The 18,739-nt window shown below is 53.6% G+C and overlaps 1 protein-coding gene and 1 pseudogene across 5 annotated transcripts; one reads left to right on the top strand and one right to left on the bottom strand.

Annotated features, from left to right (window-relative positions):
- Window positions 1–251: 251 nt before the first annotated feature.
- Window positions 252–18,722, bottom strand: CPSF4 (cleavage and polyadenylation specific factor 4). Of its 5 annotated transcripts, none has more exons than XM_024249552.3 (8): window positions 18,513–18,722; window positions 12,690–12,740; window positions 9,327–9,479; window positions 7,236–7,331; window positions 6,810–6,903; window positions 5,168–5,240; window positions 3,472–3,642; window positions 252–1,188 (listed from the first exon to the last, which is right to left on the bottom strand). In XM_024249552.3, the coding sequence occupies exons 1-8, from the start codon at window positions 18,613–18,615 to the stop codon at window positions 1,120–1,122; spliced, it is 810 nt and encodes a 269-aa protein (XP_024105320.1). In that variant the 5' UTR covers window positions 18,616–18,722; the 3' UTR covers window positions 252–1,119. The 5 variants fall into 5 exon arrangements, with proteins under 5 accessions (XP_024105320.1, XP_024105321.1, XP_024105322.1 ...); XM_024249553.3 differs by having other exon boundaries at window positions 3,472–3,567; XM_024249554.3 differs by having other exon boundaries at window positions 3,472–3,564.
- Window positions 14,021–14,867, top strand: LOC100460146 (SAP domain-containing ribonucleoprotein-like; annotated as a pseudogene).
- Window positions 18,723–18,739: the final 17 nt, after the last annotated feature.

Below are 18,739 nucleotides of genomic sequence, written 5' to 3'. Positions count from 1 at the left end.
TCAGAGCCTCATTGGGGGTGGGATACTGTGCCCAGAAATAGGTGCCACCAGACATCTGAGCTGAGGTGGAGGACCTGCCTGCTGGCTCCACAGGTCAGACTCCCAGACTTGACCAGCTGCTTGCAGGCCTTCTGGGCAGCTGCACTTCCCTTTGTGAGGCTGACATTTGTTGAAAGGGACAAGAAAGCTAGGCCGTGATTGCAGCCAGTGTAAAAGGGTTGGCATGAGACCCTTAAGTAATGAGACGTGGCTTAAAAAACAAGCTTTAATCCATTTCATAAAAATTGTTCTTGCAATTGAATGTGGCCAGGCCCACATGCCCAGCAGGTTGCAGGAGACAGTTTCACATTTTCCAGGCTCAGGACAGGGCAGTCTCCTCCACATGCCACAGGTGTCTGAGTGACAGTGTAGACGCCTGATGGGCAGGAGGTAGGCACAGATGATCTGAAGGGGTCATCTATTTAAGTCTGCAGCTCCAGCTCAAGGGACACCTTAAACACTGTCAGGCACGTACCCCAAGAGAAAATTAAGCCCAGAGAAGAGAACCTCAGGCTTAAGAGCCCTGTACCCCTCCTCAACCGCTGCCACCTGGGAGCAGGGCCAGCCTGAGGCAGTGGGGGCACCTGAATTTGCCCCAAAGGGCTCCCTCATTCAAATCACAGATATAGGCACAGCTTTAGGATTCAGCAGGGCAGGGAGAGAGGAAGCAGGCGTGAGCCGGCCACAGCTTTGAATGACCTACCAGCCCCTGGCGTCACCAAGAACTGGTGTTTAATGAGGGGAATGACCATCGCCACACACAACTACCTAGCCAAGCCCCTCCCCAGAAGCTGCCTCCCTCCCTGGATGAGGGGAGTTGTGCCGAGAGTCCCAGAAAGGAGGCATCAATGCCCAGCAAACATGATGTCGACTGCAGGGACCCGCGGGACACATGTCCCTTTTTCAAAAAATACTACGGCAAAATGATAGGAAACTAACAGACGTGGCCCCTCAGTGATGAAACCCACGTGTCTGCGGGCCAGCTCGAGCCACAGTCGCGCCAACAAGCGCATGAAACAGTTAAATGCACACTCCCAACAGCGGGGCCCCTGGGCTGCTCGGAGCTGGCTCCAGCTGCTGTCACTGTCCACTGAGAAAGGCCAAGTGCCCTTTGGTGCATCTGTTGGCGTAGTGTCCTTTCTCGCCACACTGGGAACGGCAGGAAGTGGAGGGAAGAGGAGAGACAGACAGTAACACTGTTCAAATGCAGTTTTCAACTAAGGGAATGCCCACCAAATCCCGAATCATCCACCAAGTCCCCAGTCGGGACACGACTGAAATTCAGTGGTACAGAGTTTCTTTCAAATTGCAGGGTGAGGGGGCTCAGGATGGAAAGTGCAGTGGTGCCGAAACTAGTCAGCAACTCCGCAGATGCAAGGGAGGACAAGGCTGCCAGAAGGCGACCTGCTAGCACCCTGCAGGGAGCTCTTCCAGGCCCACAACTCTCCCACATGGACACAGGGCCTGCCCAGGGAAGGACTCCCAAGTGGGTAGCAGGACAAAGAGAAGCCCGTGGCACCTGAGCTCCGCCACCCCATCTGGGGACCAAGCCCCTCTGCACCACAGGCCAGTCACTTACCTCTGAGCCAAGGTCTGGGGTTCCCTGGCAGGAGACGGGAGGGAACAGCATGAGAAGTGTCCCAGCCTCCCCTCCCTTGGGGAGCCAGTGCTGGGGACAGAGGGTGGGCTGTACCCAACGTTTTTCCTCGTGGCTGTGACACACCTAAGCTACCTTGGGGACAGGTTTTGATTACAGGATCAGAGAGATGGGACGATGCTTAGACTTGGGTAAGGGGAGCCTGCAGAGCCACATGACAAATCCAGCCCTGACCCTGCCTCATCCCAGTCCTGATTATCCAGGCCCTTCCGTAGCTTCTCTTTACTCTATGACTCCTAAAACGGCAGCCTCAAGCACTGAACAAAAGGGTCAGAAGGCAGCTGGGGGCACTGACTCTGTACTGACACCCACCCGAGTCCCTGCTGCCCCGAGGGGCTCTGCCCAGTTGGCACCCAGCACTCTTGCCAGCTCTATTCCCTGGCTCTGCAGTTCCTGTTTTCTTTCTTCCATGTTGGCCAGGCTGGTCTCAAACTCCTGACCTTGTGACCTGCTCCCCTCGGCCTCCCAAAGTGCTGGGATTACAGGCGTGAGCCACCGCACCCAGCTGTCCCTGTGTTTTCAACTTTGTCTGATCTGCAGGTGTGACTCTGTATGGAGAGGCTGCCGATGGGCTGTAGGGCTAACATGATGGCTGGGGGAGGGACCACACACCCTGCTCACGGCATCTGGCACGTGTCGGACCCCGCAGCTGACCCTGGGGAATTCAGGACTCACATGAAGTGTCTCTGACATTAACGGGGTGACAGGCTGTGGACAGGGGCGGTCAGCCCTACCTTTCTAAGGCTCCAGGACTTAAGGGCGCTTGCTGCACAGAAGTGGCCCTGCTTAACAGGCCTGGAGGGCGGCAAGATAACAGCTAAGTCTGCTCTACACACCGCTCCACTTCCATGCCCTTTTATTTTTTTGGAGACAAAGAGTCCGTCGCCCAGGCTGGAGTGCAGTGGTGCAGTCATAGCTCACTGCAGGCTTGACCTCCTGGGCCCAAGCAATCCTCCCATCTCAGCCTCCCCCGTAGCTGGGACTACAGGCGTGCGCCACCACACCAGCCTGTTTTGTGATTTTTAATCTGGACTCATTCTTCAGAACTCCAGCCGTAGGAATTGTGTGTGCCTTGGGTTGAGAACATACTCTTCAAAGAGTACTGGGGGTTGCTCCTGCCAGGTGCCAGGGACACACCAATCCTTGGGCGATTTTAGATTAGAAAACTCAGTTTGTAACTTTCCAGCCTTAACCAAGGACATGAATAAAGGCCCAGACTCACGTAAGGGCCCATCAATAATGTCAAACTACCAAGAGATTTCCCTCCCCTTTCCCCGCTTCCCACAGAGCCAGGAGTGAACAGGACAGTTTTCGAGGTTTCTTGAAGCTCACCCTTCCCAAGTCCCATTTTATGTACTGGGGGAGGGGATGGGGACAGGGGTGCTGTAACCCAGTGTCCTGTTTTCTCGGGTGTGCCCTGCAGGATCCAAGGATGCCCCCAGGACAGCCAGCGGCTCCAAGGGCTCACCCTTCCCTGGATTAGTGTTTCTGTTTTGTTCCCAGCCTCTTGGGGGCTTCCCTCACCTGCCTGCAGGCCCCGTCCATTCACTCGGCAGGCGTTCTCACCATCCTTTACCGCACCTCAGTGCGGTGTGGTAGGAAATAGGACAGTCTCTAGCCCACCACAGTGGATGGTAACTAGACTGTAACTTTATGCTTACAATCAGCAAAAACGAATGTTTTCATTTTTCTCATTTCACCAAACATGGGGCATGAGGGAATGGCCACTGACAGTAAGGGAAGACCCTACCCTGTCCCCCAGCCCAGGGACTCACCTTGTAACAGGTGACCTGCTCCAGTGGCCGGGGTCCCCGGTTGCCCGCGCTGCTGTTTTGACTCTGCATGACCCCGATGACCTGCGGGGTTCTCTGCTGATTGGGAGAAGAGTTCTGACTCGTTAACTGGATCAAGGAGGACGACCTTTGTAATGGCGGATTGTTACTTTGCTGGAAAGAGTTACACAACACGGTTTTACTGTGGAAAACACGTGCACGCAGACTACCGATGGGGACAGGAAAAAAGAGGGCGGGACTCGTCCCGCAAATGGCAGGAAGAAGGGCTTCCACGACGGCCCAGCTCAGGACAGTGGGCAGCAGAGAAACATCTGGTGATGATGGCAGAAGCCACTGCCCGAAAAACACCATGCAGACACACAAAAACGAAAAATAAAATAGAAAACAAAACATCAAAGAGACAAGAGGAGGTCTCTGGGGGCAGTGGGGCAAGGGCATGATCAGGCCTTACTTTGGTTTCTGAGGTTCTGGCTTCAGGTCAGGATGAACGCTTGGTTCAGCCAGATGTTTAGCAGCCTACACGGCGAGCAAGTCACAGAAAAACAGTTGGAGCCTGACAGACTGAGCTGTGTTCTCGGGCTGAGAGGACCCTCCTCTAGGGAGCCCCGCCAGGAAGAGGGCCAGGGCTCCTGGGGTAGGGATTCCACAGCAGGGCCTCCTCCCCACCAGGTGGGCTCCTGGCTCTGGCCCGTAAGTGCAGAACCGGAGCTAGAAAACCCCCAGGTTGGCACGGCTGCACCTACACCTGGAATTCCCGGCTCTCCCCATCAAGAGTTCAGTGTGACTGGTGCCTCCACACAGCTGCATCCTCTGCATCCTCTCCTGGCTGTTCAGCCTCTAGCACTGAGCGGGGCTGGTGGGGCTTTGGCAGCCAGTCCAGAGCCCAGCAGGGTAGGAGGTGAGGCATTGGGCTCAGGAGGTGGTTGGGCTTGGTGGGCCTGTTGGGAATCCTGCCTGATGCCCGCCCTGCCTTGACGCCAGCCCTTCCTCTTGGCTCAACTCCCGACTCCCATAACCAAACTCAGGGTGCCCTTGGCATTGAGAGGCTGCTGCAGATCCCCATGTGTCTATAGCATTTCCCCCTCTCCTTGTGCTTGAGGGGACGGACCAGCTGCTTGGCTGTGGGGCCCCTCATCTAGAAAACAGGAGCCAGCCGGGCCTGTTCTCACCCCTCCTCCCAACCTCCACTCCACAGGAGCAGGGGCAGTGCTGGCCAGAGTGGTCAGTTCTGCTGCCACACCTGCTCCTGCCCAGTGGTGTCACCTCAGGCAAGTCCCTCCCTCTGGGAGTCTCAGTTTCCCTATTTGCAAAATAAAGGGTCTGACCCAGGAGCAAGAGCAGCAGACATGGTGCCCAGGCCGCCCTCCATGCCAGCCCCGGGGGCAGACGCTGCTGAACGAGGCAGCCCCATCTCACAACGGGTGGCCAGTTACACGGCGCCTGGACTGTGTCTGCTGCTGCGCTTGGCCTTGCTGAGGTTCTAGGGCGAGAGGCCCTCCGTCTCTCGAGGGAGATACACGTGGCTTTGCTCCTGACTTTTCTGCGGCAACTTGGGAGACTCCCCTTCTCTCCCAAGTTGTCCAGCGGGGTCTAAGGCAGACCGCACCCCTGGGGGACACTGAGGTTCTTGCTGTAGAAAAGGCACTTCCTTTCTACCGAGGAAGGCCAGGCACGGTACCTTTGCTGGAGGCTGTGTCTGCTGCGGCAGTGGGGGCTGCTCGGTGGTTCCCATGGGCAGTTCAAATCGAGGGCTGGTCACCAGCAGCCAGAGGGGATGAGAACAAGAGAAGGAGTGGGGGACAGGGGATGAGAAGAGAAGCCAGGCCATGCTCTTAAATTCCAGCCCTCGGAAAATCACACTCAGCCGCCCCAGCACAAAGCGACTGACACAAGCTGCATGGATGGGGTGGTGGCTGGCACTCAGCTCTGCTCCTGGGAGGCCACAGGAGTGGCGGGGAGAACAGAACTGACTTGCCTGGGCTCAGACCCAACCCTACCTACACCGAACTGGGAGACTCATGGCCAGTGCTTCTCGGAAATGACAAAGGCTGCGCTGGCGCGTGCCTGCTGCGTCACAGGAGCTGTACACAGGGAAGCCCCCTCCCCGCAGGGTCTTACTCTGCCGTCAGCCCCTCCCATCACTTGGTGGCGGTCTGCCCCTGAGCCACCTGCAGGTGCCTGCACTCTCATTCAGGGAGTGAGACCCAGTGACAGCACCGGCCACTTCCCTGCAGTGAGAAGCAGGGACCAGGGTCCCCACAGACCTGGAGACGGTTATCCTGCTGTAGGTTCAGCAGTGTGGGCAAGGCAGCCGGGAGGAGAGGAGGCTTGTCTGCGGCCCCAGTGCCACCCCAGGCAGAAGCCCAGGTCCACAACCAAAGTGACAGATGGGCACTGGGCTCCAAGGACAAGAAAATGGAGCCACAAGAGGGGTGCTAACCCCACGGAGCAAGAATTAAAACCCGTCTTCGGAGGCTCACAGACTTGCTATTTATTTATTGTATTTATTTAGAGATGGAGTCTCGCTCTGTCACCCAGGCTGGAGTGCAGTGGCACGATGTTGGCTCACTGCAACCTCCACCTCCTGGGTTCAAGTGATTCTTCTGCCTCAGCCTCCCAAGTAGCTGGGAATACAGGCATGCACCACTACGCCTGGCTAATTTTTGTATTTTTAGTAGAGACGGGGTTTCACCATATTGGCCAGGCTGGTCTCGAACTCCTGACCTCGTGATCCGCCTTCCTCGGCCTCCCAAAGTGCTGGGATTACAGGCGTGAGCCACCACACCTGGCCCAGACTTGCCTCTGACCAGGTGCCACCACCTGCCACCATGTGCCCTTGGCCAGGGACTGAGCCCTGTGCCTCAGTGTGCTGCTGTGTGAAGTGGGTGCGTTCTCTCCTACCCTCACTGTTAGACGACTACTTATTCTATGTGAAACCCCAAGCTCAGGGTTTCCTGAGCCTCCACATGGGAGGCTCTGAAATTCCTTCCTTTAGGGCACCGGTTCTTAACTGGAAGTCCCCAAATTCTCTAAATGATATGCAAGGCTACATGTGTGTCTGTATCCCACAGCTTCCATTACATTACCAGATGGCCCATGACCCAAGAAAGGTCAGCTGCTGGTCTAGGCAGAGCCACCTCTGGGCTCAGGAAGCATTGGTGGCCATAAGCAGGGATTACTTCCCCATCTCCTGCCCCCACCCCTGGCCCTGGTACTGACATCACCCAGTGACCAAGGCCTAGTTGGCCCAGGGAAGATACGGAGGGCAGCAGGGCCTGGGCCGGGAGCTGGGGTAGAGGGCGGAGCGGCTGGCTACTCACTGCATGAATTTACATGAGGGCCCCTCCGGGCAGAATCCCACGAGGTAATTCACACAGATGACTCTCCGTGTGTGCCGGTGCCTGCAGAGGGGACCTGCAGAGCCAAGTGTCTGGTCACTTAGATGTCCCCTCTACCAGTTAGAGAGCTGGAGCATGGTTTCAAATGCTGGCTGTCCCCCATTCATGGGAGACAGGGGGCAGGGACCTCACCTCCCAACACTGGCCTCCTTATCAAAAATGCAGGTGGACCACCACCCACCCAGCATTCTTGGGAGAGTCAAGGGAGATGAGGAGTGTGAGAAAGCCGCTAGCTGCAGAATGTCAGGTTTTGCTGGGACAGGTAGGGGAGATGTCCCAGGTAGACCAGCTGGCAGAGAAGGGAGGACTGGCTTCTTGCCAGGGGGCCCAGCCCACCCTGGCACCTACCATGCTTGCAGAAGCCGCGGTCATACCAAGGACAGTCCTTGATCTTGGACTCGGGGTCGATGTGCAGGAAGGGACATTCCTTGTTGCTGCACTCCCCTGCAGGGAAACTCAGACGTGAGGCCACTGGGAAGGCCGGGGCCAGGCCCACCTTGGCTTCATCCAAGGAAAAGAGGTTCTGGTGTCCAGTTTTGGCCTGATGAGCCCTGAGAGCCAGGGAAGAGTGTTTCTGAGCCCCAGCTTCCTGTGCAGCGGAGCTGTGATGGAAACGCACCCATTGAGACCAGGAAGTTCCATTGTGATTGGCTCTTCACATCTAAGAGCTGGGACAAGGGTAGGGGGAAGCACTTGTGGACCTGGCCCTCTCCAAAGCAGTGGGCCCCAGGGACCACCAGCAGTGAGAACCAGCTTCCTGGGTAGTTGCCCGCTTCCAGGCTCACCTTCTCCAATCCACGTTTACAACTGTGCTCAAAATCCAGAGGAAATGCAAACTCCTTCCCCAGGTCCCTCCACAGGCTCAGCCTCTGCCACCCCCCAGCCACATGGGTCCCCCTGCACCAGGACCAGCCCCTTCTTAGTCTTCCGCTCCCAGCTCAGGAATCCCCTCATCCTTGACCACTCAGCCTAGAGAAGGTTCTGGTCACGGTTTCCTTCCTTCAGAGCACTTGTCACAGGCAATTTCTTCTCTGTTCGTCTCATGGCCTATCGGCTACCTCTTTCCCTGGACCACAAGAGTGAAGGCTTCACAGGGCAAGGACCTCTTCACCATTGTCCCTCCAGTGCCTGGAAAGAGGGCCCTCAACCCAGTGTCTGTGGTGCCGGTTACAGAAGCTGCAGACAGTGCGTCCTGCACCAGGGCTGTCAGCAAGGAAGGAGCGACCCTCGGGCCACTTGTATAGCGGTGCCTCAAGAGCCTGCCCAGGAGAGCCAGCTGCTGCCTCTGGGGACAGATGGGAGGCCACTGCCCCATCCCAGTGCTGCTATGGGCAAGGCGTCAGGGGGAACATGCTACATTGCACAATGACAGGGACAGCACTTGGGGAGCTAGGAAGCTTGGGTCCTGTTTCTTCTCAGCTTATGCCACCTCCACAAAACAAGCCACAGCTCTCATTAATAAGCCAGCAGGCCACGCCTGATGGGATGCTGAAATAATTAATGTCTCCTCCAACAGCAGTGCTTGAAAGCATGAAGCATACTCTGCACTCCTTGGCCCCCTGCAGGATTCCAGCCTTCTGCCGGGCTCCCTGCACAGGACCAGAGCCAGCCTCATGCTGACCCACACAGCTGCTTCCTGGGAAACCTTGAAGTGCAGACCTGAGCAGGGACCCTGGGGACTCATTCCAGCAGGGAGCACAACATCTCTGCCAGACTCTGTGCCAGCCCCACTGACTCCACCCGGTCTCCCGCTTCTCCACACAGGCCACTCAGAACAGCTGAGACCACGCATTCTCTAAGCAGGGCTCAAGGCAAGCTTGTTGCTACCAGAAGACACATCTAAGGCTGTTATTTTGAAGGGCTGTTTAGGATGGCTGAGATGTCACCAGGATCATGGCTCCTGGAGAGAAGGAACCGGCTTGGGCCTGAGAGGCAGTGCGCACGCTGGAGGGAGAAGTGGGTTTCAGGGAGAAGGTGGACGTGGACAGAAACCAACCATGGACATAATGCAGCCAGCTGCACAACTCGCTGCTTCCGGGTCACCCTCATTAGCCTCAAATCCCAGAGTGACTGAAAGAGCTCCTAACACTGAAGCACTCCAAAGTGATGCGCGGGGCCAGGCGTGGTGGCTCACGCCTGTAATCCCAGCACTTTGGGAGGCTGAGGCAGGCAGATCACTCGAGCCCAGGAGTTCAAGACCAGTATGCGAAACATAGCGAGACCCTGTGTCTTTAAAAAAAAAAAAAAAAAAAGAGATGAGCAGAAAATAGCCACGCTGTCCCGTAAAAGCCGGCTGAGGCTGGCAGGCTCTGCCAGAGTTTCTCCTCTGAGAATGGAAAGATGGGAAAGGCAGGCAGAGACAGTGTGGGCACTGAGCAGCCAGCGGACCCCTCTGCACCCTGGTTCTCAGCAGAGCCTCCAGGGCTCCAGGCACCTTACCGAACTTGGAGTAGAAGTAGCACTCGGGCATCTTGGTCATGTCATACTCATGCAGGAACTCACACTGGTCCCCTTTCTTGCATAGGCCACGCAGCCAGTGTTTGCACACAACTGTCTTCTCACCGCTGATGTGGCGAAATGGACACATGCCCCCTGCCGGCAAGATAGGGACAGGGTGTCAGCAGAGAGGCCACCCTGAGCCCGGGGGACACGGCCTGAAGAAGCTGAGGTACCTTCACTTCCTAACTCCTGGAGCCACCTGAAGGCATCACGTCTTGGAAAGGGGCAGAGGTCCCCCTCACAGAAGGCAACATGATTTGAGGCACTACACTGACAGACATTTTACATTTTAATAGTTACTCATGGCCAGGCGCAGTGGATCACGCCGGTAATCCCAGCACTTTGGAAGGCCAAGGCGGGCGGATCACAAGGTCAGGAGATCGAGACCATCCTGGCTGGCACAGTGAAATCCCGTCTCTACTAAAAATACAAAAAATTAGCTGCGCATGGTGGCAGGTGCCTGTAGTCCCAGCTACTCGGGAGGCTGAGGCAGGACAATAGCGTGAACCTGGGAGGCGGAGCTTGCAGTGAGCAGAGATCGCGCCACTGCACTCCAGCCTGGGCAACAGAGCAAGACACCTTTTCAAAAAAAAACAAACAAAAAAAAGTTACTCATGATCTCACAGATATTACTGTAAGATGGAGGAATTAAAAGGGGGGAGGTGCTGGGAGGCTGAGGCGGGTGGATCACGAGGTCAGGAGTTTGAGACCAGCCTGGCCGACATGGTGAAACCCCATCTCTACTAAAAATACAAAAAAAAAATTAGCCAGGCGTGGGGGTGGGTGCCTGTAATCCCAGCTACTTGGGAGGCTGAGGCTGGAGAATCGCTTGAACCCAGGAGGCGGAGGTTGCAATGACCGGAGATCACGCCATTGCACTCCAGCCTGGATGACAAGAACAAAACTCTGTCTCAAAAAAAAAGAAAAAAAGAAAGGAACTTGGCCGGGTGTAGTAGCTCAAACCTATGATCCTAGCACTTTGGGAGGCCAAGACAGGAGAATCGCTTGAGCCAAGAAGTTCGAGATCAGCCTGAGACCTTGTCTTCACTATATAAATAAATAAGTAAGTAGGTAAGCCAGCCAAGCAAGCTGGGGGACCAGGCACAGTGGCTCACACCTGTAATCGCAGCAGTTTGAGAGACCGAGGCGGGTGCATCACCTGAGGTCAGGAGTTCAAGACCAGCCTGGCCAACATAATGAAACCCTGTCTCTACTAAAAATACAGAAAATTAGCTGGGTGTGGTGGTGTGCACCTGTAATCCCAGCTACTCGGGAGGCTGAGGCAGGAAAATTACTTGAACTCAGAAGGCAGAAGTTGCAGTGAGCCAAGATGACACCACTGCACTCCAGCCTGGGCAACAAGAGCAAAACTCCGTCTAAAAAAAAAAAAAAATTAGCTGGGTTTGGTGGTGCACACCTGTAGTCCCAGCTACTGAGGAGGCTGAGGTGGGAGGATCACTTGGGCCCAGGAGGTCCAGCTTGCAGTCAGCTATGACTGTGCCACTGCACTCCAGCCTGGGTGACAGAGTAAGATGCTGCCTCTTTTTTTTTTTAAAAAAAAAAAAAAAGAAAGAAAGACCAATTTCAGAATTGAGGAAATGTGATGTATACACATGGAGGGACGTGTCCCTTCTGGGACAGGACCTGATGGGACAGAGCCTGCCTCTGGGGATGTGTGGGACTTCTAACGGGTGGCCTGGCAAGACCACCATGGAGGTCCGACCAGAATGAGGCCGCTGTACACTTCTGCTGTCCAATATGGCAGCTGCTAGCCCCATGTGACTACTGAGCACTTGAAATATGACTAGTGTTTCTGAGGATTTTAAGTTTTAAATGTGATTTGACTTTACTTAAATTTGAACTGCCACATGTGACTAGTGGCTACTGTATTAGTCAACAGAGAGACAGTCAGAATGCCCTGTGTTAGGGATGGCTGTGCTAACAGAAGGTGCCTGGTCAGAAGGGCAGAATTACTGAGCAAAGACATGGGAATGAGACCAGAAGCCCAGTGGAGGTAACGACGTTCTGACTGGACAGTGTGAAGTTGGCCTGGCTGATCTGCCAGCAAGTCTCCTACCTCAGTGGTAAATGACTACATTATAGAAGCAAAACTCACGAAAACCATTCATTAAAACCAGTCCTTTGCTCTGATTCTCTGCTATCTTTTTCAAGCTTATGATTAATATTTAAGTCTCCTACATAAATTTTCCTACAGGGAGAAAAATGCCCAGACCATGGAAAGTTAAGGTTGTGCCTAGTGATACTTCTTTTTGTTTGTTTGTTTTTTTGAGACAGAGTCTCGCTCTGTTGCCTAGGCTGGAGTGCAATGGCACGATCTTGGCTCACTGCAACCTCTGCCTCCCAGGTTCAAGTGATTCTCCTGCCTCAGCCTCCCGAGTAGCTGGGATTATAGACGGGTGTCACCATGCCCAGCTAATTTTTGAATTTTTAGTAGAGATGAGGTTTCACCATGTTGGCCAGGCTGGTCTCGAACTCCCAGCCTCAGGTGATCCATCCACCTCGGCCTCCCAAAGTGCTGGGATACAGGCGTGAGCCACCACGCCTGGCCCCTAGTGATACTTCTGATGAATTAGCCCGGCCCACATACAATTATTAAAAGAGCACAGCCAGAGGGGTAACAAGATGGTGACCGAGACAGTGGAGCTCCATAAGCTGAAGCTTGCTGAACTAAAGTAAGAATGTCTTGCTTGTGGTTTGGAGACCAAGGAAATAAAGCAAGATTTTTTTTTTTTTGAGATAGAGTCTTGCTCTGTTGCCAGGCTGCAGTGCAATGGCACGATCTTGGCTCACTGCAACCTCTGACTCCCTGGTTCAAGGGATTCTCCCACCTCAGTAGTTTTGTGTAGTCTGTGTTGGGGGCTGGTTATCGAGAACAAGACCCCGCAAGATGGGTTATCATGGGGTGTTTTGATGGGAGGCCACAGAAAACCATGAGCCTGTGGAGACTGTGGAATGAGAAAGACCTGGGTCCAGACACTGGGCTCCACCGCTTATTAACTCTGTGACATTGAGAAAGTTCCTGAGTGTCTCAATGCTGGGGGCTTCTCTCCATGTCACAGGTCAGCTTGTGGCCACGGGGAGAGCCAGGTTCAGTCCTGCATTTAGGTTTCAGGTGGAACACCCCATCAGGGTCCTAGCCTGTCCAAACCAGTTTTATCTACAGAGATCGTTAGTCTGTAGAAAGCAATGTGAGCCAGAGACCTGGCAGCCTCCAAGTCTGCCGGGGACAAGGAGGTGGGAGGGCGCCTCCAGAGGCACATCAGGGAGCCCGGAGTTTCTTACCTTTGCCGCAGGCAGCTTTCAAAAAGAATTCACAGACAGCAGCGCCCGACTCTGTAGAAACGAGAGAAAAGGAGAGGAATCAAACAAAGAGGTGCAATTTGCTATTGATGATGTCTGAAAACAGTGGGAGGGAACCCTTCTGACCTCTGACCCACCAAGGGTTCAGGGTACAGGAAATAAAGTAGCAAAAATATGCAAAGCCCAACCAAGCAAGGAAGAAGCTGCTTAAGTTAGTCATGCCCTACAAATGAGACACATACATTGAGAGCAGTCATTACCCAGTGCTTTGAGAGCCTCCTGTATATAAGATCCTTTCAAGGAGTTAAGAGTGGGTGGGGAAAGGAAGGCTGGAGTAGAAGATCACAGAAATAATTTTTCTTTTTTTGAGATGGGGTTTCGCTCTAGTTGCCCTGGCTGGAGTGCAATGGCGCGATCTTGGCTCACTGCAATCTCTGCCTCCCAGGTTCAAGCAATTCTCTTGCCTCAGCCTCCCAAGTAGCTGGGATTACAGGTGCCTGCCACCACGCCTGGCTAATTTTTGTATTTTTAGTAGAGACGGGGTTTCGCCATGTTGGCCAGGCTGGTCTCCAACTCTTGACTTCAGGTGATCCACCCACCTCGGCCTCCCAAAGTGCTGGGATTACAGGCGTTGAGCCAAAGTGCCTGACACACAGGAATAAATTAATGGCCCCTAGCTCACACCTTCCTCCAGGAGGGTGAATTCACGGACACCTTAACATGAGGCAGAGGGAAGGAATGATCTCACAGAAGTACAGACAATCAGGGCCTCTGAGGAGGGTCAGGCTTCAAGGAAGAGGCAGTGCCTCTGAGATGCTAGTCCAGAGGGAAGCACGTTAAGTGCAGAAACAGAGGACTGCTTTTAATATGCAACATCTGTACACAATTTTTTTTTCTATTTTTTTGAGACAGAGTCTCGCTCTGTCGCCCAGGCTAGAGTGCGGTGGTGTGATCTTGGCTCACTGCAACCTCCGCCTCCCTGGTTCAAGAGATTCTCCTGCCTCAGCTTCCTGAGTAGCTGGGATTATAGGTGCACCATCATGCCTGGCCAATTTTTTTTGTATTTTTAGTAGAGATGGGGTTTTGCCATGTTGGCCAGGCTGGTCTCAAACTACTGGCTTCAAGTGATCCACTTACCTTGGCCTCCCAAAGTGCTGGGATTATAGACGTAAGCCACCACGCCTGGCCCACATACAATTATTACAGGCTGGTCTCGAACTCCCGACCTCATGATCCGCTCGCCTTGGCTTCCCAAAGTGCTAGGATTGAGCCACTACACCCCACCCCCCATACAATTATTAAAAGAGCACACCCGGAGGGGTAACAAGATGGTAACTGAGATGGTGGAGCTCCATCAGCTGAAGCTTGCTGAACTAAAGCAAGAATGTCTTGCTTGTGGTTTGGAGACCAAGGGAATAAAGCAAGATCTTATCCACAGACTCCAGACATATCTTGAAGAACATGCTGAAGAGGAGGCAAATGAAGATGTACTAGGAGATGAAACAGAAGAAGAAACAAACCCCTTGTCAAATAGGAAGAACCCCCTGAAAAAAACTGTTGATGTGGCAGCAGAGAAGAAAGTGGTGAAAATTACATCTGAAATACCACAGGCTGAGAGAATGCAGAAGAGGGCCTAACGATTCAGTGTACCTGTGAGCTTGGAGGTTAAGAAAGCTGCTCAGGCAGCTAGGTTTGGGATTTCTTCAGTTCCAACAAAAGTCTGTCATCTGATAACAAACCTATGGTTAACGTGGATAAGCCGAAGGAAAGAGCTCAAAGATTTGGTTTGAATGTCTCTTCAATCTCCAGAAAGTCTGAAGACGATGAGAAACTGAAAAAGAGGAAGGAGCGATTTGGGATTGTCACAAGTTCAGCTGGAACTGGAACCACAGAGGATACAGAGGCAAAGAAGAGGAAAAGAGCAGAGCACTTTGGGATTGCCTGATGAAAGGTTCTTGATACTTTCTGTTCTCCAGTGTTTTCCATTTCTCTCATTCTTCTTGGTCACATATATACTAAATGCAGTCATGTGCCTACGTCCTGCCTCGCAATGAGGGAGCATGTACCCTAGGTACATCTGTGAACTGCTGCAGCAGTTTGACTTATTGCTGTTTCAGCTTTAAGGTTGTTGTGTTTCTGTTTTTGATTATGTTGCTTGTTTTTTTTTTTTAAGACGGAGTCTCGCTGTCACCCAGGCTGGAGTGCAGTGGCGTGATCTCGGCTCACTGCAGGCTCCACCCCCCGGGGTTCACACCATTCTCCTGCCTCAGCCTCCCGAGTAGCTGGGACTACAGGCACCCGCCACCTCACCTGGCTCATTTTTTGTATTTTTAGTAGAGATGGGGTTTCACCGTGTTAGCCAGGATGGTCTTGATCTCCTGACCTCGTGATCCGCCTGCCTCGGCCTCCCAAAGTGCTGGGTTTACAGGCGTGAGCCACCGCGCCCAGCTGATTATGTTGCTTGTTAATAATAAAAAATAGAAAAGAAAAAAAAAGCACAGCCTTTCATTCCCACAGTCGGAGTGTGCTGGAATTCAGTGGGCTCCAGGGACCAGCTGTTCTGATGAGACCAGGAATTCACCAGCCCCGGCTGCCAGACTAAACTGACCTTGGCATCAGAAACAGTTTCCTCTACAAGTAACCATTTTAGAATTGCTGAAAAACCAATGACAACATCCCTGAAGCCCACTTAACATGCCTCCCCTTGCTAAATCACAAAAGATTCCTTGGCTTCTTGGAAGCAGGCAGATTTTGCTAGGACACAGCTGAGGTTATAGAACTTGCGGCTGTCACAGGGAGGTCACTCCATTTGTATCTCAAAAAGTCTGAAAGTGGCCAGGTGCGGTGACTCACGTCTGTAATCCTAGCACTGTGGGAGGCCGAGGCGGGTGGATCACTTGACATCAGGAGTTCAAGACCAGCCTGGCCAATATGGTGAAACCCCATCTCTGCTAAAAATGCAAAAATTAGCCAGGCATGGTGGCACGTGCCTGTAATCCCAGCACTTTGAGAGGCTGAGGCGGGTGGATCACGAGGTCAGGAGATGGAGACCATCCTGGCTAACATGGTGAAACCCCGTCTCTACTAAAAATACAAAAAATTAGCTGGGCGTGGTGGCGGGTGCCTGTAGTCCCAGCTACTCGGGAGGCTGAGGCAGGAGAATGGCGTGAACCCGGGAGGCGGAGCTTGCAGAGAGCTGAGATTGTGCCACTGCACTCCAGCCTGGGTGACAGAGCGAGACTCCGTCTCAAAAAAAAAAAAAAAAGAAAAAAATTCTCAAAGTACTTCTGGTCTCTCTCTTCAGAGGTTAGAGTTGCTTCTGCTCAGAAATCCACAGTGCTGGGAACTAAGTCTCATGTGGATGGGATGAGTATGCCTTATGGGCAAAGTGACAGTTCTTCCCAAAACTCAGATGGGGATGAAGAGGAGGGATGGGTGAGGAAGGGCTGTGGCCTCACTAGGCTTTAACTGAACAGGATATGGACAAGCAGCGAGTGTGGAGGGTGCCTACTGACTCTGAAGCCCTGGCTGGGGCAGCACCCATGGCTAGGCATGTCTCTGGCCTCAGGAACAGGTATGTGGGCCCCTCGCCACTGTACCTCCCCTCACAGGCTTGTGGATGTGTCAGGTGGCAGAAGGGTGGGAGGAAAAGAGCTGCCCTGCGTGGGTGGTTCCATGGTCTCAAGCTAGTGCCATCAAGACAGGAAAAGGCTGGCTGGGCACAATGGCTCATGCCCGTAATCCCAGCACTTTGGGAGGCCGAGGCAGGTGGATCATTTGAGGTCAGGAGTTCAAGACCAGCCTGGCCAACATGGTGAAACCTCATCTCTACTAAAAATACAAAAATTAGTTGGGCGTGGTGGCGGGCGCCTATAATCCCAGCTGCTCAGGAGGCCGAGGCAGCACAACTGCTTGAATCTGGGAGGTGGAGGTTGCAGTGAGCTGAGATCGCACCATTGCACTCCAGCCTGGGTGACAACAGCAAAACTCTGTCTCAAAAAAAAAAAAAAGACAGGAAAAGGCCACATGTGCAGGGATGAAGTGATCACAAGAGTCGAGGGGTAGGTAAGAGAGGGTGTGTGAGAATTTGAGCAGCTGCTTTTTAGGGGGTGTACAGTGGTGATGGTGTTTGTGCCTGTGTCAAATAGGGTGGTCTGATGATGTCTCCTTATAAGCACTATCTTGTTTTTCTTGAAGACTTAATTAATTTCCAATGAAACTATCTTGTACAGAAGTATCACCATGTAAAGTTGTAGGACAGGCAGCAAAAAAAAAAAAAAAAAAAAAAAAAAAAAAATATATATATATATATATATATATATATATTTAGGCCAGGTGCAGTGGCTCATGCCTGTAATCCCAGTACTTCCGAAGGCCGAGGTAAAAGGATCACTTGAGCCCAGGAGTTCAAGACCAACCCTGGGAAACATGGTGAAATAGTGTCTCTACCAAGAAATACACACAAAAAAATTTGCCAGGCGTGTTGGTGCATGCCTGTGGTTCCAGCTACTTGGGAGACTGAGGTGGGAGGATTGCTGGAGCCTGGGAAGTCGAGGCTGCATTGAGCCATGATTGCGTCACTGCACCCAGCCTGGGTGACAGAGGGGCCCCGTCTCAAAAGCAAACAAACAACAACAAAAAAACCACATAAAGGGACAGACTCAGAGGTCACATGTGCGACGGCCTGAGGGGAGTGAGGCTGCTGGGAGCGGTGGGAGACCCCGCTGGTAGTTCTGGGCAAAAGCACACGACACTGGAGAGCTTGCCCACCTCTGCTATGCACTGAGTGGTTGTCAGCAAGTCCCCTCCCCCGCTTGGGTCTCAGTTTCCTCATCTGTGGATTGAACTCAGTGACTTCTACAAGCCCCCAAACTTTAAGGTTATAGCATTAGATTTCAAGTATGTCCAGACAGGAAAGAAGACACAAAGAAAACTACTGGTTTCTTTTAAAGTACAAGATATCCTACCGAGTAGGAGGTGGGAAGCCAGGAGCTACCATGTGAAGGGGAGCAGTGAAGGGAGTTCAGGCCAAGGGTCCACACCAGCTGCTGGGTGTGATGAATAACCCAGAGTTGGGGTCCAGGAAAAAGTAGGGACAGGCCAAAAACTAGGGATGAGCTCCCAGGAGAGTGAGTCCTAGAAGGGAGTTTGAGAGTGTAGCTGGGGTCTCCTACAGAAAGGTGGTCCTTCCCTCAGCACGTCTCCTCCAACCGCCTAGTTTTGATGAAAGCAAGAAGAGACGCTCAACGTAGCGGGGGCGGGAGGTAGGGGGTGCGATATCCTAGTACTCTCCTGTAGTTGGGAGAGTGTTGAGGGAGAGTTCCAATCCAGGATAACCCACCGTTATTCAAGAATTAGGCGAACAGACAAGGTCCTACCCTCCTACAGATTACCTTTGAACAGCCGCAGGGGGCCAAAGATCCGAGGCAGTGAACTCCTGAGTCCGAGTGAGGGGAAAAGGAGTCCCTAGACGGTGGAAATGGGGGCCTGGGAGTCAGGAGTCCTGAAACCAAGGGGGAGCGTCCCGGGTTCCAGAAGAGGAGGTCTCAGGATGGAGTGGGAAGAGTCGTGGGACCACAGATGAGGGAGTTCGGGAACTAAAGGGGAGGGTCCCAGGACCCGGAGGAGGTGGGAGGGACTCTCAAGACCTAGAGGGAGGAGTCCCGCGACCAAATGGGAGGGGTCCCAGGATCCAGAGGAAGCCGGGGGAGGTCTCAGGACCGAGGCGAGGGAGTCCCGGGATCACAGAGGAGCGGGTCCCGGGCTCGAGTCGCTTTTGCCCTCCCGCCCGGGCCCCGCGCTCACTGTCCATGCCGGGGAAGGGCAGCGGCTGCGCCCCGAGCTGCTGCTCCACCGCGATCTCCAAGTCAAATTTGATGTGGTCCACGCTGGCGATGATTTCCTGCATGGCGGCGGCGGCGGCCCCACCGGCCCGGCTTCCCCTTGGTCTCCTGCAGCCCTCTCGCCTCTACCCGCCGCCGGGTCCGCCGCACACACTCCTTCGTTTCGCCTCGCCGCCGCCGCCGCCGCCC

Source organism: Pongo abelii, chromosome 6 (genome assembly GCF_028885655.2).
Source record: "Pongo abelii isolate AG06213 chromosome 6, NHGRI_mPonAbe1-v2.0_pri, whole genome shotgun sequence".
Classification (NCBI taxonomy): Eukaryota; Metazoa; Chordata; class Mammalia; order Primates; family Hominidae; genus Pongo; species Pongo abelii.
Note: the sequence above shows the minus strand (reverse complement) of the source record. Positions and strands in the feature narration are given on the sequence as shown.